At 43.8% G+C, this 24,363-nt stretch overlaps 1 protein-coding gene across 8 annotated transcripts in view; it reads right to left on the bottom strand.

Moving 5' to 3' along the window:
• Positions 1 to 23,711, bottom strand: part of LOC109897026 (thyroid receptor-interacting protein 6) — a 38,645-nt gene extending 14,934 nt beyond the window's left edge. For 2 of the 8 annotated variants that reach the window (XM_020491520.2, XM_020491522.2), the window contains exon 1: positions 23,323 to 23,699. In XM_020491520.2, coding sequence (XP_020347109.1) covers positions 23,323 to 23,524 — 202 coding nt within the window. In that variant the 5' untranslated portion in view covers positions 23,525 to 23,699. Of the gene's footprint in view, positions 1 to 10,801; positions 12,979 to 13,111; positions 13,233 to 20,908; positions 21,088 to 21,291; positions 21,462 to 21,620; positions 21,718 to 21,881; positions 22,458 to 22,542; positions 22,696 to 22,901; positions 23,039 to 23,322 lie in introns of those variants that run through there. The other 6 variants (XM_031832332.1, XM_031832333.1, XM_031832324.1 and 3 more) reach the window with 6 other exon arrangements.
• Between the last annotated feature and the right edge of the window lie 652 nt (positions 23,712 to 24,363).

Below are 24,363 nucleotides of genomic sequence, written 5' to 3'. Positions count from 1 at the left end.
ATCAGCATGGTGGATGTGGTGTTCCCTACCCTTACCACCTGGGGGCGGCCCGTCAGGAAGTTCAGGATCCAGTTGCAGAGGGAGGTGTTTAGTCCCAGGGTCCTTATCTTAGTGTTGAGTTTGAGGGCACTATGGTGTTGAACGCTGAGCTGTAGTCAATGAATAGCATTCTCACATAGGTGTTCCTTATGTCCAGGTGTGAAAGGGCAGTGATGATTGCAATAGAGATTGCATCATCTGTGGATCTGTTGGTGCGGTATGCAAATTGGAGTGGGTCTAGGGTTTCTGGGATAATGGTGTTGATGTGAGCCATGACCAGCCTTTCAAAGAATTTCACGGTTACAGACGTGCTACAGGCACAGGGACTATGTTGGTCTGCTTGAAACATGTTTATATTACAGACTCAGACAGGGAGAGGTTGAAAATGTCAGTGAACGCACTTGCCAGGTTGTCACCTCATGCTCGGAGTACACGTCCTGGTAATCCATCTTGCCCTGCAGCCTTGTGAATGTTGACCTGTTTAAAGGTCTCACTCACATCAGCTGCGGAGAGCGTGATCACATAGTTGTCCCGAACAGCTGATGCTCTCATGCAGTGTTATTTCAGTGTTATTTGCCTCGAAGCGAGCATAGAAGTTTTTAGCTTGTCTGATAGGCTCGTGTCACTGGGCAGCTCTCGGCTGTGCTTCCCTTTGTAGACTGTAATAGTTTGCAAGTCCTGCCACATCCGACGAGCGTCAGAGCCTGTGAAGTACAATTTGATCTTAGTCCTGTATTGACGCTATGCCTGTTTGATGGTTCGTTGGAGGGCATTGCAGAATATCTTATAAGCTTCCCGGGATCTTTGAAAGCGGAAGCTCTACCCTTTAGCCCAATGCAAATGTTGCATGTAATCCATGGCTTCTGGTTGGGGTATGTACATACAGTCACTGCGGGTACGACGTCCTAGATGCACTTATTGATAAAGCCAGTGACTGATGTGGTGTATTCCTCAATGCCATCGGAAGAATCCCGGAACATATTCCAGTCTGTGATAGCAAAACAGTCCTGTGGATTAGCATCTGCTTCATCAGACCACTTTTTTATAGACTGAGACACTGGTGCTCCTGATTTAAATTTTGCTTGTAAGCAGGAATCAGGAGGACAGAATTATGGTCAGATTTGCCAAATGGAGGGTTAGGGAGAGCTTTGTACACGTCTCTGTGTGTGATGTAAAGATTGGTCTTGAGTTTTTTCCCACTGGTTGCACATTTAACATGCTGATAGAATTTAGGTAAAACTGATTTAAGTTTTACTAGGAGCGCCGCCTCTGGATGAGCGTGTATTTATACCTGCGTTTTCTGTTAGTCTGTTGCCAGTTTGTCTTGTCCCGTGAAGTCCCACCCTTGTGTTTTCCCATTTTCGAGTTGCTGTAGTTGCTGTTTTCTAGTCCTCCCGGTTTTGACCATTCTGTCTGCCCTGACCCTGAGGTTGCCTGCCGTTCTCTACCTTTCTGACACCGCCCTGGATTACTGACCTCTGCTTGCTCTTAGCCTGCTGTTTTTTACCTTACTGACACTGCCCTGGATTACTGACCTCTGACTGCCCTTGAACTGTCGTTTGCAGCCCCCTGTTTTGTAAATTAACATCTGTGAATCGAACTGTACGCATCAATCAGATTTGTAATTTTTTACCCCCTTATCTCCCCAATTTCGTGGTATCCAATTGTTAGTAGTTACTATCTTGTCTCATCGCTACAACTCCCGTACGGGCTCGGGGGAGTCTTTTATCTTCCTCTCTAACTTTAAGCAGCTTACCGATCACTGTACTTGTACACAGCCCATCCGTAAATAGCACACCCAACTACCTCATCCCCATATCATTTATCCTTTTTGCTATTTTGCACCCCAGTATGTCTACTTTAAATTATTTATTTTAATTTTATTTAACTAGGCAAGTCGGTTAAGAACAAATTCTTATTTTCAATGATGGCCTAGGAACAGTGGGTTAACTGCCTTGTTCAGGGGGCAGAATGACAGAGTTTTACCTTGTCAGCTCGGGGATTTGATTTCGGTTACAAGTCCAATGCAAGTCCAATGCTCTAACCACTAGGCTACTTGCACATCATCATCTGCACATGTATCACTCCAGTGTTAATGCTAAATTGTAATTATTTCACCTCTACGGCCTATCTATTGCCTAGATTTCTATATTGTGTCATGTGAAACTCTGTTGTTTTTGTCGCACTGCATTGCTTTATCTTGGCCAGATCGCAGTTGTAAATGAGAACTTGTTCTCAACTGGCCTACCTGGTTAAATAAAGGAGGAATAAAAAATTAATAAAAAATTTAAAATAAATAAATATAATATAATATAAAAAATATTATATAAAATAAATAAATAAACAATTATTTTTGGAAAAGACAATAGCAGTGGTCAAAAATTGAGAGCAGGAGAACACTAGATGGCAGCAAACAAGGACTACACAGTAGATAAAACATAGCAGGAGGACAACAAGGAAATATGTTCACTAGACGACAGCAAATGGATGACTAAGACTACATGAAGGGTGAGAAGAGAGGCGAGATCAATTTATTCATTTAAAATAAGGTATGCTACCTAGTGGCCAGGAGTTTGTAAATCCAACAATTTCCCTTTAGGAAACAAGGACTACCAGATGGCAAGACACAAGTCCTTACACCATGGCGACCCTGCCTACCTACAGGATATGGGTGTTGTTCATGTTCCGGCCTCAATTAGAAAAACAGTATGTGATTGTACTGTCAGACATAGTGGAGTCCTACAGACTGAAAAATAAAATTTCCATGTAAAAGTTTATCACAGACATCCAAAAGATAGATATAATTTATTTTCTTGATATTGTTTCTAAATTATCCAAATATTTAGTCTTCTCCATTCTGTTGGAGAATTTTATTTCTAAATTCCTGTCCAAAGGTGATAGGCTATTTTTAGAGTACGCAAAAGTAGAGACATGATCATATTCATTGGGATTGTAGGAAATCATAACAGACCATGATGACAGGGCATCCCCAATCCACAGGGAATCCCCTCTATCCACATTGAAGGGACAGAAGTGGAGAAAGTGGGCAGTTTTAAGTTCCTCGGCGTACACATCAACGACAAACTGAAATGGTCCACCCACACAGACAGTGTGGTGAAGACACTGAAGATCTTACAGTAGTCATTGTTTGTTTTTTTGTAGTCATTGTTAACTGAGTATAACCTGATCATTAACACTTCACTTGCCTGCCAAGCCAAAACCTACAGGCATCGACTACAAAACAACCCTTCAGGTCTCAGGCAAGTTTACGCATCACACAAGCGTGGTCAGTCACCAAACCACCTCAGTTACAGTAACATAGTGGTACGGGCCGGCAGATGGAGTCTCCACGGGCCTGTTCAGGAGGATGTTACTTTACAGAATGTTCAGATAGAAAGGTATTGTGTAAATCAAATATGAGTGTCTGTGAGATAGAAAAGGGAATCGTGTCTGTTCTATACATTACACTGAATTCATAGGTGCAGTGGGCATATTATTCACTCTCAATCAACTTGCGCCACTTAGTTCATAGAACTGTGTTACATGAGTAAACTCCGATAGCCGCTAAATGCAGTTGTGTCAAACTGAGCAGGTCCAGTTCTCTATGGCTCTAACTATTGTACGGTTGGAGCTATCATTTGCTATTATGGCCCCATCCCTGAACACCCATGTCTTCTGTTTCCCTCTACTACTCTCACAAGCCGCGCATGACAGGTTAGAAAGGACTGAGGCAAAAACGCATTTAAAAGCATTATGCACACACACAGAATGTCAATATGGCCATATAAATGAAATCAAATGTTACTGGTCACATACACATGGTTAGCAGATGTTATTGAAAGTGGAGCGAAGTGTCTGTGCTTCTAGTTCCGACAGTGTAGAAATATCTAACAATTCCACAACAAGTACTTAATACACGCAAATCGAAGTAAAGGAATGGAATAAGAATATGTACAGATAAATACATGGATGAACAATGACAGAGCGGCATAGGCAAGATGCAATAGATGGTATAAAATACAGTATATAGATATGAGAGTGATGCAAGATATGTGAACATTATTAAAGTGGCATTATTAAAGTGACTAGTGATCCATTTATTAAAGCAGCCAATGATTTCAAGTATGTATGTAGGCAGCAGCCTCACTGTGTTAGTGATGTCTGTTAACCAGTCTGATGGACTTGAGATAGAAGTTTTTTTCAGTCTCTCGGTCCCAACTTTGATGGACCTGTACTGACCTCGCCTCCTGGATGGTAGCGGGGTGAACAGGCAGTGGCTCGGGGGGTTGTTGTCCTTGTTGATCTTTTTGGCCTTCCTGTGACATCGGGTGCTGTAGGTGTCCTGGAGGGCAGGTAGTTTGCCCCCGGTGATGTGTTGTGCAGACCGCACCACCCTCTGGAGAGCCCTGCGGTTATGGGCGGTGCAATTGCCGTACCAGGTGGTGATGCAGCCCGACAGGATGCTTTCAATTGTGCATCTGTAAAAGTTTGTGAGGGTTTTGGGTGACAAACCACGTCTTCAGCCTCCTGAGGTTGAAGAGGCGCTGTTCACCACAGTGTCTGTGTGGGTGGACCATTTCAGTTTGTCCATGATGTGTACACAGAGGAACTTTCCACCTTCTCCACTGCTGTCCCATCGATGTGTATAGGGGGGTGCTTCATCTCCTAAAATGCTTTCAAATAACTTATAGAAATGGATAAAAATGTTTTACAGTTTGAAATTTGACACATACAAGACACCTGGAACCAACACAATGGCCTTGTCATTAAAAGTTGGGAGTTCGATCCCCTGAGTCCTACCAAAGACTCTATAAATGTAACCCGATGCCTCTGTTTGGCACTCAGCATGAAGGAGATAGATTGGTGGTAAGAGCCTGTGTCAGACTAGTGTCCTGGCCAATGGGTGTACTTGTACATCAAGTGGCTTCATGCCACAGAAACAAGAAGATAGGCTCCTGCCACTATGGACTGTTCTGTCTATGACAAGACTTACTTACTTAATGGAAGCCTGGGCCATGATATGGATGAGAGCAATTACAAACATATTGGTGTAAGATATCTGCTTGACAAGATGATAGGGAGTCATCGAAGGGGAATATTGACCAACAGAGCATCATTGAATAGTCCTCTTCATTTACAACTAAAAAAACAAGGTTATGTTTTAATTTTCTGTGCTGTAAATAACATGCAATATTGGGACGTAAACAGACACTTAAATATAGTTCAACTAAATATCTGACATGGTACAGGGGTCTTATAAAATTTGAGCCAATAACCATATATGTGTGAGGTGTATACTTTTGATACCATGAAGATTTGTAAGACTACCAAAATGAAACCTGTGTAACCATGTTTTAGTCCATTGTGACACAGGGGGGAAACACTATTTGGAAGTTTGAACTATTTGGCATGACAGGAAACTGCCACATTTTCCAAATCTGTTGGTGACAAGTCAACCCAATGGCTCCTTTAAAGGCTCTCTGAAATGTCATTGGTAAACATTTTCACACCCATTGTCTTTTCTATATTGTCCTTAAAAGTACACTTCTTACTTATGAACCACATTGGCTATTGAAATGAATGAGTAAGCCACTAAGGTTACCTTGACTAAACAAGGCTTCCTCTCAGCCATTGTTACAATAGGCCTTTCACAAAGCACTTGTGGCTGGAGTGGCAACTTTAATGTAACTGTGAACCAGTGGCATTTTGCACTTCTGTTGTCAACACTTTGTATAAACTTAGGTACAAATATACTTACACTATACTAAAAGCATACTAAGTACACTTGCGATATGCATGAAGTATACTTAAATAATACTAGAATAATACTTGTAATACACTTACAGGATACCTAACGTACACATGTAACACATTCCAAGTACACTTTCAGTCAATATGAAGAAAGTGTTACAATACAATGTCATTTAGCAGACACTTATCCAAAATGATCTACATTAGTTTTTGTATAGGTGTCCCCTAGCCCCCAATTACACTGTGCCAATGGCTTGAGAGCAGGCTGGCAGCAGGCAGAACGTTGTCATCATGGTGTCTCACCATACATGCCATCTGTGGCTGTAATGAAGCCGCTATGAGTCGAGAAGCAGGCGCAGGTGAAACATTTACTAAAACAACAACCAAATACCGAGCCAGCATAACAGCGCCGGGAATACATGAACACCGGGATAATAACAAAAGAGGAATTAATAAAGGGAGAGACCTATAAAGTAGAGGTAATTAAGTACAGGTGTGAATCATGATGAGTGCCAGGTGTGCATAATGATGAATCCCAGGACCGGTCGTTAGTATTCCGGTGACGTCGCCCGCCAGAGGGGAGGAGCCGGAGTAGACGTGACAGTGGCTTTGTAGTAGGACTCAGTCAGATAAAGTCACAGTTCCGTACTAGCCACTGGTCTAGCTAGCTAGCTACTCTTCCCTACTACCAAAATGCAGCACCCACAAGGTGCCAGGAACCACACCACACAATAGTAATTCAGGAGTAGCCTTATAACTTATTACATGATTTCATATGATAATAGTCAACTGTCATCTCTTTACACCTCTGCCTTCAGGCTTCTCTCCATCCTCAACCTCCGGACAGTTGGCATAATCAAATCAAAACGATGCTAGCCAGCTAACATTAGCTAGCTAGCTATCCAAAAATTATATTATATTATATTCGAAAATGTACAGCAGCTCTCTGCCTAGACGACCTCACGGTGCCATGGCAACCACAGAACTCATTAGATGTCAGTTTGTCTCTGTGAATGGTTTGTCATCTGACAAATCAACTGTAGATTTTGGTGTTCTTCAAGGTTCCGTTTTAGGACCACTATTGTTTTCACTATATATTTAACCTCTTGGGGATGTCATTCGAAAACATAATGTTAACTTTCACTGCTATGCGGATGACACATAGCTGTACATTTCAATGAAACATGGTGAAGCCCCAAAATTCCCCTCGCTAGAAGCCTGTGTTTCAGACATAAGGAAGTGGATGGCTGCGAAATGTCTACTTTTAAACTCGGACAAAACAGAGATGCTTGTTCTAGGTCCCAAGAAACAAAGAGATCTTCTGTTGAATCTGACAATTAATCTTGATGGTTGTACAGTCGTCTCAAATAAAACTGTGAAGGACCTTGGCGTTACTCTGGACCCTGATCTCTCTTTTGATGAACATATCAAGACTGTTTCAAGGACAGCTTTTTTCCATCTACGTAACATTGCAAAAGTCGGAAACTTTCTGTCCAAAAATGATGCAGAAAAATTAATTCATGCTTTTGTTACTAGGTTAGACTACTGCAATGCTCTACTTTCTGGCTACCCGGATAAAGCACTCAAATAAACTTCAGTTAGTGCTAAATACGGCTGCTAGAATCCTGACTAGAACCAAAATATTTGATCATATTACTCCAGTTCTAGCCTCCCTACACTGGCTTCCTGTTAAGGCAAGGGCTGATTTCAAGGTTTTACTGCTAACCTGCAAAGCATTACATGGGCTTGCTCCTACCTATCTTTCCGATTTGGTCCTGCCGTACATACCTACACATATGCTACGGTCACAAGATGCAGGCCTCCTAATTGTCCCTAAAATATCTAAGCAAGCAGCTGGAGGCAGGGCTTTCTCCTATAGAGCTCAATTTTTATGGAATGGTCTGAATACCTATGTGAGAGACGCAGACTCGGTCACAACCTTTAAGTCTTTACTGAAGGCTCATCTCTTCAGTGGGTCATATGATTGAGTGTAGTCTGGCCCAGGAGTGTGAAGGTGAACGGAAAGGCTCTGGAGCAACAGAAGGCCCTTGCTGTCTTTGCCTGGCTGGATCCCCTCTCTTCACTGGGATTCTCTACCTCTGGTCACTGGCTTACTGGTGCTCTTTCATGCCGTCCCTAGGAGGGGTGCGTCACTTGAGTGGGTTGAGTCACTGACGTGATCTTCCTGTCTGGGTTGGCGCCCCCCCTTGGGTTGTGCCGTGGCGGAGATCTTTGTGGGCTATAATCGGCCTTGTCTCAGGATGGTAAGTTGGTGGTTGAAGATATCCCTCTAGTGGTGTGGGGGCTGTGCTTTGGCAAAGTGGGTGGGGTTATATTCTTCCTGTTTGATCCTGTCCGGGGGTATCATCGGATGGGGCCACATTGTCTCCTGACCCCTCCTGTCTCAGCCTCCAGTATTTATTCGGCAGTAGTTTATGTGTCGGGAGGACCTGAGCCCTAGGACCATGCCTCAGGACTACCTGGCATGATGACTCCTTGCTGTCCCCAGTCCACCTGGCCGTGCTGCTGCTCCAGTTTCAACTGTTCTGCCTGCGGCTATGGAACTCTGACCTGTTCACCGGACGTGCTACCTGTCCCAGACCTGCTGTTTTCAACTCTCTAGAGACAGCAGGAGCGGTAGAGATACTCTTAATGATCAGCTATGAAAAGCCAACTGACATTTACTCCTGAGGTGCTGACTTGCTGCACCCTTCACAACTACTGTGATTATTATTATTTGACCATGCTGGTAATTTATGAACATTTGAACATCTTGGCCATGTTCTGTTATAATCTCTACCTGGCACAGCCAGAAGAGGACTGGCCACCCCTCATGGCCTGGTTCCTCTCTAGGTTTCTTCCAAGGTTTTGGCCTTTCTAGGGAGTTTTTCCTAGCCACCGTGCTTCTACACCTGCATTTCTTGCTGTTTGGGGTTTTAGAATGGGTTTCTGTACAGCACTTTGAGATATCAGCTGATGTAAGAAGGGCTATATAAATACATTTGATTTTATTTTATTTGACTACGCTTCTCCTCTCTGGTGGATTGATCCACAATTTAACAACGTAATTAATAAATGCCATACACTATATGCTATCGTAAAAATAATAACTTGGCTGTGTTTGTGAAGTTCTTAGATAACATTAGAATATTGAAAAAATGTGTATGTCAAATAACAAAATAGAATTTTCATTAGTTTATGTAGGCTAGATGTAAAACCCCCCAAAAATAAAAATGTAAATCAAAAAAGTGTTCAATTTTATTTGTGGAGTGTTTAAGTTACAACTATGAAACAGAAAGCATATGTGTTGAAACAAGGTAACGACTTCCACATTTATTTGTTTGAATATGCACCTGGTGAGATGAATGCTTACTTCTTCTGCGAACATGATGGGGGGGAAGGAAAAGCTAGAGACTAAGGGGGGGGTTGAGCGGACATTAGGCAGACCTTCCAATCAACATTTGAGTCTCTTCATATAATTAGCAGCTCTGTGCGGAGCGTCAGAACCACACATCATTCCAGATACACGCATCTGGGCTGGTGGGGCTGATCTCAACTGACGCACACCACCACTGGGACTGGCTGAGAAGGACGTCAACACCTGGCTGAGAAGGACGTCAACCTCCATCCTCTGGTAGCACCTTACACTGGACCAACACTAGACTGTGAATGAGTCTCAGATATTCCTTATATGCCTTTACTATTCCCAATAGGGTGCCATTTCAGACAGGGCCCTGGTCAAAAGTAGTGCACTGTACAGGGAACCAATCACATCCCTGTATTCGTCCAAGCGAGGTTGATCCAAGGATGAAGAAATCTATATATTGGTGGCGCCAATGTTACGTACAACTTCAACGTGGCTGTGTTTTGTATGTGGACCAAACAACCTTCCTTCTCTCAGATCCAGCCATTTGTTTTGTTCTCCACTCTAGGCTGGTTATTGTTGGACATCCAGTCTAAGATTATTGCTGCTGAATATAGCATTGAAGGATACAATCGATTACATTTGAATCAATAGCCAAACATACGGACAGGGTAGATGCTGTGTTCTCAGCTACAGGTGTTACTGGTGGCTCTGCTTCAGTGTTGCTAGCGAGGGTCAGCATCGCTCCACACAGAGATGTGTTAAATGCACTACAGAGAGCAGACACAACCAAGGACAAGGTGAGTGGCTGACTAACTTGTGTCAATAGCCTCATTTATACCTAGTTCTTACATGAGTCCTTTGTCCAGGTTTTCTCCACATTCTGATCGTGCCCACATTGTAGCCGTTCCAACGACACGTGGTGGTAAAATGAGTCTCATCCAGTATGTCTGCATTGTGAACATATGTCCCTGTCCCTCCCTGCAATCAAATTATTTGACATTCTTTCAAGTAAAATATTGATGTCAAGATTCAATGGTTTCATTGTCTAAATCCATCTACACTTGTAACATATCCAGATACGATGGGTACCTACTTCCTCTGAAGGTGTTCAGGAAGAACTCAATCAGATAAGTCTTTTAATGGTCTACTCTAAAAATGTGGAGAAAAATCAGGACAAACAATTCATTTTAGAACCAGGTATAAACAGGACAAATGTGTGTGTGTTTTTATTCATTCTTGAAAAGATAGTCATACGGTCAACTCAAACATTTCTAGAGGACTGATCAGATTAAATGATTGTAACTTCTACAAGTATGTTAAATGACTTCATGAAGCTTCTGATAATGTTTTGGTCCTTGAATAACTGACAGAATAAGTGGTCCCATGACAACCCATCATGTTACAGAGTCTAGCATCAAAGATCAAATATCCATGGTGCCAGTCAGGTAGTGGTTTCTGTAGTTGTATTTTATTCTATTGTTTTCTTCGATACAGGACCTCTCCCACATCCTCCTGCTGAAGATGTTGGACCTGATGACCACAGAGCAGGGGAAAACGAGGCACTCTGGGTGAGGTCGGAGGTGGTGCACCAGCTACCCCTCACCCAACGGTGAACACAAGGCAGGATGCTGGAACTTCTTTTGAATGACTTTCACATCATGTTAGCGTGCCAGCACCAAGCAGCCCCTCTTCTCCTTGGATCATTTAAAGACACATTTTTTACATTGTCACACAGGTACTGTAAATGACAGCTACTTAATTTGTTGCATTGTTTAAGGTCTAGAATGTTGGTTATGCTTGACCTCAAATCAAATAAACTTGGAACATTAATTTAAGTATGGTGCCTTTCCATAGGTTGGGGTCTAGTACAGCAGTCTAGCAAGACATACACATGGTGTAGTTTGCTGGAAAAAAGGATGGTTTATTGTCTTTGATCATACTACAATCGGCATTAGAGAGGAAAAAGAAGCTAATCATTCACACACACCTACTTCTAACTTGAGTCAAATTGTACAAACCACCTGCTCAGTCTATTCCTCTCATGGACAAATTATTATTCTGCAGTACTTATCAATAGGATGCTGTGGAACAAAATTACACAGTGAAAACAAAGTGATGACCCTTACCCTCATAATCACAGATAAACATCAACTTTGTGACAATAGCAGAACAACAGGAGTTGAAATAAATAAAGTGAAAAATGCAACTTATAGGGCTCAAAACAAGGACCTTCGTATCATTGTGCTCATTGACCTATACTCTTAGAAGAATCAAATACTGAAACAAGACATGAATCTGGACCCCAAAAAACAATATAATTGATATTTTAAGGGTCTTGTAGTTGGAAGAGAAGCTTCAAACCCATCAAACCATACTAGCAGTTTTTAAATTACAAGACAAAATGACAAACTAAATTGACAAATTACAATTTGGGAATAACTCAGAGTTACTTAAACATTGCCAACAAATCTAACTCCTAAGGCTAAGCTTAAACAAAAACCCATATTAGGATGTTCTCAGCCCACGTGGCCAGCATGGAGATCGCAGTTTCTCAGTGATTTAAGGGCAAACATTTCATTGCACCTTATTCATCTTCATTGTAACGTATCAAATCAACCCAAATGTTAAAAAGGAAAAAAACCACATGAACATTTTAAAAGAGGGGGTTTGGACTGGTATACAAGTAACATTATCTAAAATGCAGTACACAAATTGCTGTCCAGTGGAATAAAATATTAAATGTTAAGTTCTGACATACAGTGCAAGATATCATTATATGACAGCCTATATATTGTATTAACATCCAATAATAAAGCATCAACTTTAGTGATCTGCTTCTCTAACCAATCTCTTTTTCCATCTACTTTCTAAAAACACATGACTGCACAACACACAAAATATAATGTTCCATTATCTGGACTGGTCAGTTACCCCACAGCCAGGAAGATATTGTATTCATCGCCATTATCCTCCTCTTCCTCAATATCACCTAATTATAGTACGTATAGTATTCCTCCATAGTCAATATCAATCAATCATTATTTTCCATAGAGCTCCTTCCATGTCCCACCTGTGTCTGGCATGATAGTGTGTATGTGAGAGTGTGCAACATGAAGGATAGTGTGCGTGAGACAGTGTGCAACATGAAGGATAGTGTGTGAGTTGAGCAGTGGTGCCGTCAAGTGTTTGGGATGGGGTGGGGGGTGGGGGTGCAGATTAGGGGCTCTATCCAGTACTGGTATTGGACTGAGGGGTAGGGAATAGGGTGTAGTGGGACGGGAGTAGGAATAGAGAGAATGTGATCGTATGATTCAGAGGATAAGGCATAGGGGTCAAATTTATTGTCAATCCATGTTTCAATAACCTGTAATCCTGTTCCAACAAACCTGGTCAAGGGAAATTAAATAATGACTTCATATTGAAGACTGTCATATTGAGGTTCAATAGGCCAACTACTACTGATTCTTCATCTTTGGGCATATGAAGAAAGGCTGAGAGGATGAAATTGAAGGGGGATGAAGATGCCCTTAGACACAGTCAGGTTTACATTCCCCCTTGTGGTTAAAGGTTATGTATCAGAGGAGTAGGACTGATTCCAGATCTCTAACGCCTACCCCAGAGCAGGTGAAAGTAATGGAAGGGTTGAGGGGGTCATAGGTTAAAGGTAGAAGGTGACTTCCTATAGTTGGTTAGCAGTCAGTGGAGATATTGGCAGAGAGGCCCTGGATGCGCCGGGCGCTGCAGCCCTTACACAGGATGTGACCGTCCAAGGGGTAACAGCCTCGCCCCTCGCCCTCAGACGACAGGCGCAGACCACACTCCTGGAGGGGACAGAGAAAACAGTCAATCCAGGAACACTGGATTAGGTTCAACTGGGGGGGGGGGGGGGGTTTGGCAGGCTATCACATCATTCAACTTGAGTGACCTGTTTAACACACACACGTGACCGCTCACCTCACACCCATAGCAGTTGACGTGGAAGCTGCGGTCCAGTGCCACTATACAGACCGCTGCATCCTGGCCCTGCTCAGGCATGATGGCCTGGCCACACACTGAGCAGCAAGGGCCAAACTTCCTGTGTGGGACAGGAAGCACCAGCGTCAACACTAACAGAGCTCAGAGTGTGGAAAACAACAATCAGATATAATAATAATCTGTCCAATAGACTCATGTCTAGAACTTGTAAACTCAAAGCGTAATTCAAAATTGAATTGATCAAGTCTCCCATTGACCAGTTAAACTCTGAATTACACTTCACGAGTTTAAGTTTTAGACATGGGTCTACTGGACAGATGATTATATCTGATTGTTGTGCTAGTGTTCTAGTTGATTGCATGCCTGAAGTATAGTCAGTGGCCTCCGGAGTAGCGCAGAGTTCTAAGGCACAGCTTTAGGCGTCACTACAGACGAAACCTTTGACGCGGCACACAATTGGCCCAGTGTCGTCCGGGTTTTTTATTTAACCAGGTAGGCCAGTTGAGAACATGTTCTCCTTTACAACTGCGACCTGAACAAGATAAAGGAAAGGAGTGAGGCAAAAGCAACAGAATTGCACATGGGGGTAAATAAACATACAGTCAATAACGCAATAGAAAACTCTGTATAATGTGTGCGCAAATGAAGTAAGCCAATAAATAGCCCATAGTGGCGAAGTAATTTCAATTTACACTGGAGTGATTGATGTGCAGATGAGGGTGTGCGAGCAGAAAAGCAAAAACACATATGGGGATGAGGTAGGTAGTTGGATGGGCCATTTACATATGGGCTGTGTAAAGCTGCAGCGATCGGTAAGCTGCTCTGACAGCTGACGCTTGAAGTTAGTGAGGGAGATAAGTCTCCAGCTTCAGTGATTTTTGACAATTCATTCCAGTCATTAGCAGCAGAGAACTGGACGGAAAGGTAGCCAAAGGAAGTGTTTGCTTAAGGGATAACCAGTGCAATAATCCTGCTGGAGCGTGTGCTACGGGTGGGTGTTGGTATGGTGACCAGTGAGCTGAGATAAGGCTGGGCTTTACCTAGCCAAGACTTAGATGACCTGGAGCCAGTGGATTTGGCGACGAATAAGAAGCGAGGGTCAGCCAACGAATGCATACAGATGGCAGTGGTGGCTAGTACACTGCTCAAAAAAATAAAAGGAACACTTAAAACACAATGTAACTCCAAGTCAATCACACTTCTGTGAAATCAAACTGTCCACTTAGGAAGAAATACTGATTGACAATAAATTTCACATGCTGTTGTCTATTCCATTTGCACAACAGCATGTGAAATTTATTGTCAATCAGTATTTCTTCCTAAGTGGACAGTTTGATTTCACAGAAGTGTGATTTCACATGCTGTTGTGCAAATGGAATAGACAACAGGTGGAAATTATAGGCAATTAGCAAGACACCCCCAATAAAGGAGTGGTTCTGCAGGTGGTTACCACAGACCACTTCTCAGTTCCTATGCTTCCTGGCTGATGTTTTGGTCACTTTTGAATGCTGGTGGTGCTTTCACTCTAGTGGTAGCATGAGACGGAGTCTACAACCCACACAAGTGGCTCAGGTAGTGCAGCTCATCCAGGATGGCACATCAATGCGAGCTGTGAGAAGTTTAGCTGTGTCTGTCAGCATAGTGTCCAGAGCATGGAGGTGCTACCAGGAGACAGGCCAGTACATCAGGAGACGTGGAGGAGGCCGTAGGAAGGCAACAACCCAGCAGCAGGACCACTACCTCCGCCTTTGTGCAAGGAGGAGCACTGCAAAATTACCTCCAGTAGGCCAAAAATGTGCATGTGTCTGCTCAAACGGTCAGAAACAGACTCCATGAGGGTGATATGAGGGCCCGACATCCACAGGTGGGGGTTGTGCTTACAGCCCAACACCGTGCAGGACATTTGGCATTTGCCAGAGACCACCAAGATTGACAAATTTGCCACTGGCGCCCTGTGCTCTTCACAGATGAAAGCAGGTTCACACTGAGCATGTGACAGACGTGACAGTCTGGAGATGCCGTGGAGAACGTTCTGCTACCTGGAACATCCCCCAGCATGACCGGTTTGGCGGTGGGTCAGTCATGGTGTGGGGTGGCATTTCTTTGGGGGGCCGAACAAGCCCTCCATGTGCTCGCCAGAGGTAGCCTAACTGCCATTAGGTACAGAGATGAGATCCTCAGTCCCCTTGTGAGACCATATGCTGGTGCGGTTGGCCCTGGGTTACTCCTAATGCAAGACAATGCTAGACCTCATGTGGCTGGAGTGTGTCAGCAGTTCCTGCAAGAGGAAGGCATTAATGCTATGGACTGGCCCGCCTGTTTCCCAGACCTGAATCCAATTGAGCACATCTGGGACATCATGTCTCGCTCTATCCACCACAGACTGTCCAGGAGTTGGCGGATGCTTTAGTCCAGGTCTGGGAGGAGATCCCTCAGGAGACCATCCGCCACCTCATCAGGAGCATGCCCAGGCGTTGTAGGGAGGCCACACACACTACTGAGCCTCATTTTGACTTGTTTTAAGGACATTACATAAAAGTTGGATCAGCCTGTAGTGTGGTTTTCAACTTTAAATCCAGACCTCCATGGGATAAATTTGATTTCCATTGATAATTTGTGTGATTTTGTCAGCACATTCAACTATGTAAAGAAAATGTATTTAATAAGAATATTTCATTCAGATCTAGGTTGTGTTATTTTAGTGTTCCCTTCATTTTTTGAGCAGTGTATATGGGGCTTTGGCGACAAAACGGATGACACTGAGACTGCATCCAATTTGCTGAGTAGGTTGGAGACTTCAGTAAATGACATTTCCGAAGTCAAGGACTTCGGTAGGATAGTAGGATAGGATAGTCAGTTTTGCGAGAGAATGTTTGGCAGCATGAGTGAAGGAATATTCTAGATTGGAGATGATTAATATGAGTCTGGAAGGAGAGTTTACAGTCTAGCCCGACACCTAGGTATTTATAGCTGTCCACATATTCTAAGTCAGAACCGTCCAGAGTAGTGACGCAATTCGGGCGAGTAGCTATCGGTTGAAGAGCATGCACTTAGTTTTACTAGCATTAAGATTTACTAGCATTAAAGAGCAGTTGGAGGCCACGGAAGGAGTGTTGTATGGCGTTGAAGCTCATTTGGAGGTTTGTTTACACAGTGTCCAAAGAAGGGCCAGATGTATACAGAATGGTGTCGTCTGCGTAGAGGTGGATCTAAGAATCACCAGCAGCAAGAGTGACATCATACACCGAGAAGAGTCGGCCCGAGAATTGAACCCTGTGGCACCCCCATACAGACTGCCAGAGGTACGGACAACAGGCCCTCCGATTTGACACACTGAACTCTGAGAAGTAGTTGGTAAACCAGGCGAGGCAGTCATTAGAGAAACCAAGACTGTTGAGTGTGCCGATAAGAATGCTGTGATTGACAGAGTCAAAAGCCTTAGCCAGGTCGATGAAGATGGCTGCACAGTAGCGTCTTTTATCAATGGTGGTTATGATATTGTTTAGTACCTTGAGCGTGGCTGAGGTGCACCCATGACCAGCTCGGATACCGGATTGCATAGCAGAGAACGTCCAGTGGGATTCGAAATGGTCGGTGATCTGTTTGTTCACTTGGCTTCCGAAGACTACAGAAAGGTAGGGCAGGATGGAACAAGGGTCTGTAGCAGTTTGGGTCTAGTATCTCCCCCATTGAAGAGGGGGATGACCGTGGCCACTTTCCAATCTTTAGGAATCCCAGAGATGTTGAACAGACTAGTAATAGGGGTTGCAACAATGGCAGCGGATAATTTTAGGAAAAGAGGGTCCAGATTGTCTAGCCCAGCTGATTTGTAGGGGTTCAGATTTTTTAGGTCTTCAGAACATCAGCTGTATGGATTTGTGAAGGAAGCAGGGGGGGGGGGGTGCTTGGGCTGCTGCAGAGCTGTTGGTCGGGGTAGCGAGGTGGAAAGCATGGCCAGCCATAGAGATATGCTTATTGAAATGATCGATTATCGTGGATTTATCGGTGGTGACAGTGTTTCCTAGCCTCAGTGAACTGGGCAGGTAGGAGATGCTCTTATTCGCCATAGACTGGTGTCCCAATATTTGGGGGAATCAGTGCTACAGGATGCATTTGTTTGAAAAACTAGCCTTTGCTTTCCTATCTGACTGTATATATTGGTTCCTGACTTCCCTGAAAAGTAGCATATCGCAGGGACTATTCGATGCTAGTGCAGTACGCCACAGGATGTTTTTGTGCTGGTTAAGGGCAGTCAAGTCTGGAGTGAGCCAAGGGCTTTATCTGTTCTTAGTTCTACAATTTTTGAAAGGGGCATGCTTATTTAAGATGGTGAGGAAAGCATTTCTAAAGAACAACCAGGCATCCTCTACTGATGGGATGAGGTCAAAATCCTTCCAGGATACCCGGGCCAGGTCGATTAGAAAGGCCTACTCGCTGAAGTGTTTTAGGGAGTGTTTGACAGTGATGAGGGGTGGTCATTTGACCGCGGACCCATAACAGTGAGGCAGTGATCGCTGAGATCCTGGTTGAAAACAGCAGAGCTGTATTTAGAGGCCAAGTTGGTCATGATGATGATATCTATGAGGGTGCCCATGTTTACGGTTGTTTCTGGTAGGTTCCTTGATAATTTGTGTGAGATTGAGGGCATCTAGCTTAGATTGTAGGACAGACAGGGTGTTAAGCATATCCCAGTTTAGGTCACCTAGCAGTACGTACTCTGACGATGGATGGGGGGGGGGGGGCAATAATTTCACATATGGTGCCCAAGCACAGCTTAGAGCTGAGGAGGGGGGGGGGGGGGGGTCTATAACAAGCGGCAACAGTGTGGGACTTATTTCTGAAGAGGTGGCGCGGCAGTGTAGACTAGTGGTTAGAGCGTTGGACTAGTATCCGAAAAGTTGCAAGATCGAATCCCCGAGCTGACAAGGTTCAAATCTCTCCTTCTGCCCCTGAACATGGCAGTTAACCCACTGTTCCTAGGCCATCATTGAAAATAAGAATTTGTTCTTAACTGACTTGACTAGCTAAAAAGGTCAAATAATTTTTTTAAAAGTAGAAGCTGTTTGGGCATAGACCTGGATAGAAGGACAGAACTCCGCCCCCTTTAGTAGTTCTATCTTGACGATAATTGGGGATGGAAATTTCAGAAGTTTGTGGCCTTCCTATGCCAGGATTCAGACAAGGCTAGGACATCAGGGTTAGAGGAGTGTGCTAAAGCAGTGAATAAAGCAAACTTAGGGAGGAGGCTTTGATGAAAAACATGAATTAACCCGAATTACCCCATGGTTTTTAAGGTTACAGAAGTCAACAAATGAGCACCTGGGGACATGCAGGGCCTGGGTTAACCTCTACTTCACCAGAGGAACAGGAGGAGGGTTCGGCTAAAGGCTATTTGAACTGGTCGTCTAGTGCTTTGGGAACAGAATTAAAAGGAGCAGATTTCTGGGTGTGGTAGGATAGAGTCAGGGCATAGTGTACAGGCAAGGTTATGGTAGGGTGCGAGTATAGCGGAGGTAAACCTAGGCTTTGAGTGAAGATGAGGTTGCAGGCGACAGTTAAGCTAGGTGCGGTCTCCACATGTGTGGGGGGTGGGACAAAAGGGCTATCTGACATGTTGAGGGGGAATAGGGGCTCTGCAGTAAAGGGCTAGGCATCCCGCTAGAAGGAAAACTTCCGGTGAAACTGAAGGGCGTGCAATTCAAAAGATAATCAGAATTACGGATATTAATCATTTAGGTACAGTGGGGCAAAAAAGTATTTAGTCAGCCACCAATTGTGCAAGTTCTCCCACTTAAAAAGATGAGGCCTGTAATTTTAATCATAGTACACTTCAACTATGACAACTAAAAATCCAGAAAATCACATTATAGGATTTTTAATGAATTTATTTTCAAATTATGGCAGAAAATAAGTATTTTGTCACCTACAAACAAGCAAGATTTCTGGCTCTCACAGACCTGTATCTTCTTTTAAAGATACAAAAAAAAAAAAAATTCAAAAAAAGTTGAAGTGTACCTATGATGAAAATTACAGGCCTCATCTTTTTAAGTGGGAGAACTTGCAAACGAAATACTTTTTTGCCCCACTGTACATACAAGTGTCTTATATCGGTTGAAAGCTTAAATTCTTGGTAATCTAACTTCCTGTCCGATTTACAGTAGCTATTACAGCGAAAGCATGCCATTGCTTGAGGACGGCGCCCCACATCTAAATATTTTTCTGCCGGCATAGGTTTCTTAAATTCACAAATAGTGATTACATATTCACTTTTTGAAAATCTTCCTCTGATTTGTCATCCAAAGGGTCCCAGATATAACATGTCGTGTCCTTTTGTTAGATAAAATCCTTCTTTATATCCCAAAAAGTCAGTTTAGCTGGCGCCATCGATTTGAGTAACCCACTCGTTCAACTGCAGAGAAAGGAATCTGAAAATCTACCCCTAAACTTTGTTTCAACAGGTCAAAATACATTTATTTACTCCTCAGATCCCTTAAAATGTAAACTATAATATTTCTTACGGAAAGTAGTATGTCCAAACCAATTTTAGCAGGTGCGTCTGGTCTTCATGGCATGGCTGAACACAAATTTCCAAGACTGTCCCTGTAGTACAACTGATATTTCTTATTCATTTTGGAAGTTACAAGTCTGAATCCTTGAACAGACTGCTGACACCCTATGGTAGCCTTAGGAATTGCATACTGGGAGCTAGAATTGAGTATACCTTTATACTTGCCTTTGTAAGACCATGGTCTCAAAAAAACAAATTCTCCTACATTATTTTATACAAACGTCAAAGTGTTTTCTTTCCAATGGTACCAATTATATGCATATCCTGGCTTTAGGGTCTGAGCAACAGGCAGTTTACTTTGGGCATGTCATTCTGGGGGAAATGGAGCATAGCCCTAAGAAGATAAAGGCATATTGACGAGAGGCATAAAGCAATCACAGGAGAGCAAAAACAACAGGTAAGACAAAGGGTAAATGGTGATGAAGGGTAGCTACACACAGGGCCTGAGTTTTAGGCTGTTAAACAAAATGAAGTACTGTGTTAATGAACAGTCCAGCAGGCATCAATTGTGTAGCCGAGTGATTATAGGGTCCAATGAGCAGCAATAGACAAAACAGGGAGCTTCGGTAGTCGTTACTACGCTAGGCGAGCGGGAGACAAGGTTTAGAGGAAGCTAGCGGGCCGGGGATAGCAGATGGGTCTTCAACATCCACGACGCAGACCAGCCGTGATGGATCGGCGGGGCTCCGTGTCAATAAAGGGTCCAGGCCAATTGGCAAGAGAGGCATTTTAGTTGATGTACTTCGTTTGCTAGCCGGGAGATGGGCCTAGCTCGTGCAGCTTCTGGACAAGGGCGTTAGCCACAATAACAAATCAGTAACAGCTAGCAACCTGCGATGATGTGGTGTAATGGTCCAGAGCTTGCAGCAGGAATCCAGTGATGTAGTGAGGGTAAAAAAGCAGTTTGATATGCTCAGGGCTGATATCGCGCTGTGCAGACTGGCAGGTATTAGCCGCGCTATCCAGGATGAAGCGGCAGGTGTCGGAGCTAAAAAAGGTAAAGACCGCTAGCAGTAGCTAACAATGACTAAATAGCTAGTAGATAATTAGCTGGCTACAGTAATAAGGTCTAAAAATATATCTGTATGGGAGTTGCAACGATGGGACAAGACTAACTACCAATCGGATATCATGAAATTGGGGGTGAAAAAATAAAAATACAGTCAGTATCTGGCAACGAGGAAGTGTGTTCAATCTGTGTTGCTGACCTGTGGAAATCATCTAGGCAGTGGATCTGAGCGGTGGCATCCAGGGTGAAGGGCACGCCGTCCAGGCAGCAGCCACAGACCACGCAGTTGAAGCAGCGCGGGTGGTAGGCCTTGCCCATGAACCGCAGGATATAGTCCCGGATGGGTTTGGAGCACTTGGAGCAGCGCTCTAGGGTATTCTGAGGGGGGAGGGAGAGGGGCAGCACAGGTTCAGACAGAATAGTGTGCGCTAGAGAGAATCCAATCAATGGAGATGACGGTGAAAAAGAGCAAAAGAGATCAACTGATGAATTGAGAGACTACTGCTAAAAATAAATGTAGAACAAAAGAGGGAGAAGAGCCTTCTCAATACATAAAGAGGACAGTCAGTGACAGCCACTCACAATGTAACAGCTCTCACAGTAGCTCTGCTTGTCCAGGGCATAGAACGGTTTCCACATGAGACAGGCGTGGCAGGTGATGCAAGTGAAACACTCCACGTGGAACACCTGCTCCATGGCGATACAGCCGCTAACGTCGCCAAGGACGTTGTCACCGCAACGTGCACAGCGACCTGGTAGTATGGCGGGAAAGGGGAGAAGACATGATGCAAATGGGAGGGACATATTGTGGCATTGAAATGAACTGTGTTGCCCAAGGAGACATTCAGATGTGTTGACTGGACTGTTATTTACAAAGGACACCATTTTATTAGAAAGAAAGCAGAACGTACCAAAGTATTCTTTGGCAGGGGGATGATTCATGTCATACACAAACTTCTTAGTGAGCTGGTCCAACTCCTCCTCTGGTCTCAAAGCTGCTGTCCCCTGCTGGACAAATAAATGCACATTTTCCGGAAAAATCAGCATAGAGAATTTTACTTTCCCATTTAGATCAGTGAAACCAAGAGACTGGAGATACAAGTACTCAAAAAGGATCATAGTTTATCTTAGAGGCACCACAAACAGTTGACATTTGAACTCCAGACACTCACCTTACTGGGCTGACAGGCGGAGTGTGGTGCCGAACATGACCCGGATTTTTTAGTCTCTGTGCCTCTATTGGACGTGGGGCACTGGGTAGCTCTCCCTCCAGACCCTGCGGCACTCCCCTTGTAACGCCTCTCAGAGTGTAGCTCCTGGGCTTGGGAAGCAGGGTTGGAAGGGTACCAGCCATGAGGGACAGTCTGATTCTGTGGCGAGGGCCGCAAAGCGTTCTGGTGGTGTGGGGGAGGGGTGTAACCCTGCTCAGCTCGCCTACCTGTCTGGGAGTAGGTTACAGGCTGGGCTGTTTTGTCCTGGACGCGAATCCTCGGGCGAGTAGTGGTGGAGGCTGTAGTGTAGGAGGAAGGGACAGGCTGGGGGTAAGGTTTGGAGACCTGGGCATCGGCGTAGTCTGGCTGGGTGAAGTACAGGGGATCTCTGGGGAATGGGGGTGTAGGACGGTACTGGTGTTGGGGGTGAGGTGGGAGACCCTTGAACAACCTGCCCTGAGAGGGTGCTCCTGGCTGGGCTGAGGGTTTGTAGTGGTCCCCTGTGATGTGTTTGTTGTAAGGCACGTTGTCGTACAGCTGCGAAAGAAAGGAACTATATATATATATATTTTTTTTTTTAAAGCATTCCTCACAGTTCCATGTCATCAGTCAGGTAGCCTACCTGTGTGCTGTTTTGTGAATAGCTGTCCAGATCATCCAGCATGCAGGTGAGCAAGTCAATCTCTGCATCGATGATGGAATGGTGTCCAATCGGCTTCTCAGGAGGTCCCTGGTACTTCATTTTTTTTTTGCAGGGTCACATGAAGATGGGTGACTTTATAAAATGTCACAACAGCAAGAGATGGATAGACAGAAAATGTAGAAATCTGAAAATATGTGTTTGTCCCAGGACATTTTAATAATGGCTTCATTACAAAATTACATTACTACAAATCTTTGCCTGGAAACAACACTAAACACCATGGTGAAATGGACCAATAGTAGTGGGAAATCCAGGACACAGAAGCAATTACAACCTACCATCAGCTGGTAGCGGTCCATGTGAGGGTTGAAGGATTGGTCTTCTTCGAGCCCTTGGGGAGGTGGTTGGTAGTAGTGGTCAATAGATTTAGGGTGAAACCCTGGGTCCTTTTGGTGGTGCTGCTGCATGGGCCCAGCTGTAGAACACATACAAAACAGTGCACTTTACATTTACAAACAAGACTTGATAACCACAGAGTACACTTACATTAATCACATGACAAACATTTTATTTACATCAAGTGCTAATCACCAAAGCTGTTGATGTACTCAGTAGTGTGTCAGGACCAACGCTCTACTCCAAGGCTTGAGCTACAGAATAACAGACTTCTGATTTTCAAAATAGTCCATCACAAGTTCATTATAGCAAGGTTTCACAAGACAATCCAGTGTAATGTAAGGCCCATCACCATGTTCTTACCTGTGGGTCCAGAAGCCATGTACCTAGTGGCCATTCCACCTCCTCCTCTGTTCTGGTCATGGACCACATACTTGGGCCGGGTGTCTGAGGAGACCTTCTTGGGCGGCTGTCTGTACACGGCTGGTCCAGATTGGGACATCTGGGGGACGGGTCTCTCCGGGCTACCCAGAGTCTTTGGAGGCGGCCAGGTAGGACCAGACATGTCAGGGTTCTTAAAAAAAGGTTGTCGTGATTAAACTGTTATACTTTAAAACTATAACAAAACACTTACATGTTGGTATTAATCAGGTTCTTATAAAAAAAAAAATGACTTTAAAAAACAGCTACACTGTCCAATTTTGGCAAGAAGACTTGTCACTGCCACACCAACATACATAATTGTTTTTGTTATTTTTGCCCTAGAAATACACATCTGATACAAATAATCAAAGCTTGATGAGTTGGTTATTTGAATCAGCTGTGTAGTGCTAGGGCAAAAGCCAAAACAGTCACCTGGGGGCGGGGCATGACCGTGTTTGGGAAACCCTGGTCTAATTGGCTCAATAACCGAAACAACATCTCTAAGTTTAAGTTCCTTAATTTGAATTAACCAGAAAATAAATAGTTATTTCCAGTTGATTGTCAAAGTTAGCTGGCTAACTCATTGATCCAGCTATGTAGTTTACCACTCTGTTACATAGAGTGTGCCAACACACACACTCAAAAAATAAAACACACGCACAAATTCCTGATATGTGAGACCTACGGCTTGTCCCACAAGGACAAAGGATGCATGTTAGAACCAGGTATAAACAGGGCTAATGTGTATGGCGTTTTTATTCATTCTTGAAAGATATTCTGTAATATATATATCTTCACCTTTATTTAACCAGGTAGACCAGCTCAGAACAAGTTCTCATTTACAACTGCGACCTGGCCAAGATAAAGTAAAGCAGTGAGACAAAGACAACCCAGAGTTTCACATGGAATAAACACAATAGAAAAATCTGTATACAGTGTGTGCAAATGAAGTAAGGAGGTAAGGCAATAAATAGGCCAAAA

This window comes from Oncorhynchus kisutch, linkage group LG9 (genome assembly GCF_002021735.2).
Source record: "Oncorhynchus kisutch isolate 150728-3 linkage group LG9, Okis_V2, whole genome shotgun sequence".
NCBI lineage: Eukaryota > Metazoa > Chordata > Actinopteri > Salmoniformes > Salmonidae > Oncorhynchus > Oncorhynchus kisutch.
The sequence above is the reverse complement of the archived record's forward strand: the minus strand, read 5'-3'. Positions and strand labels throughout refer to the sequence as shown.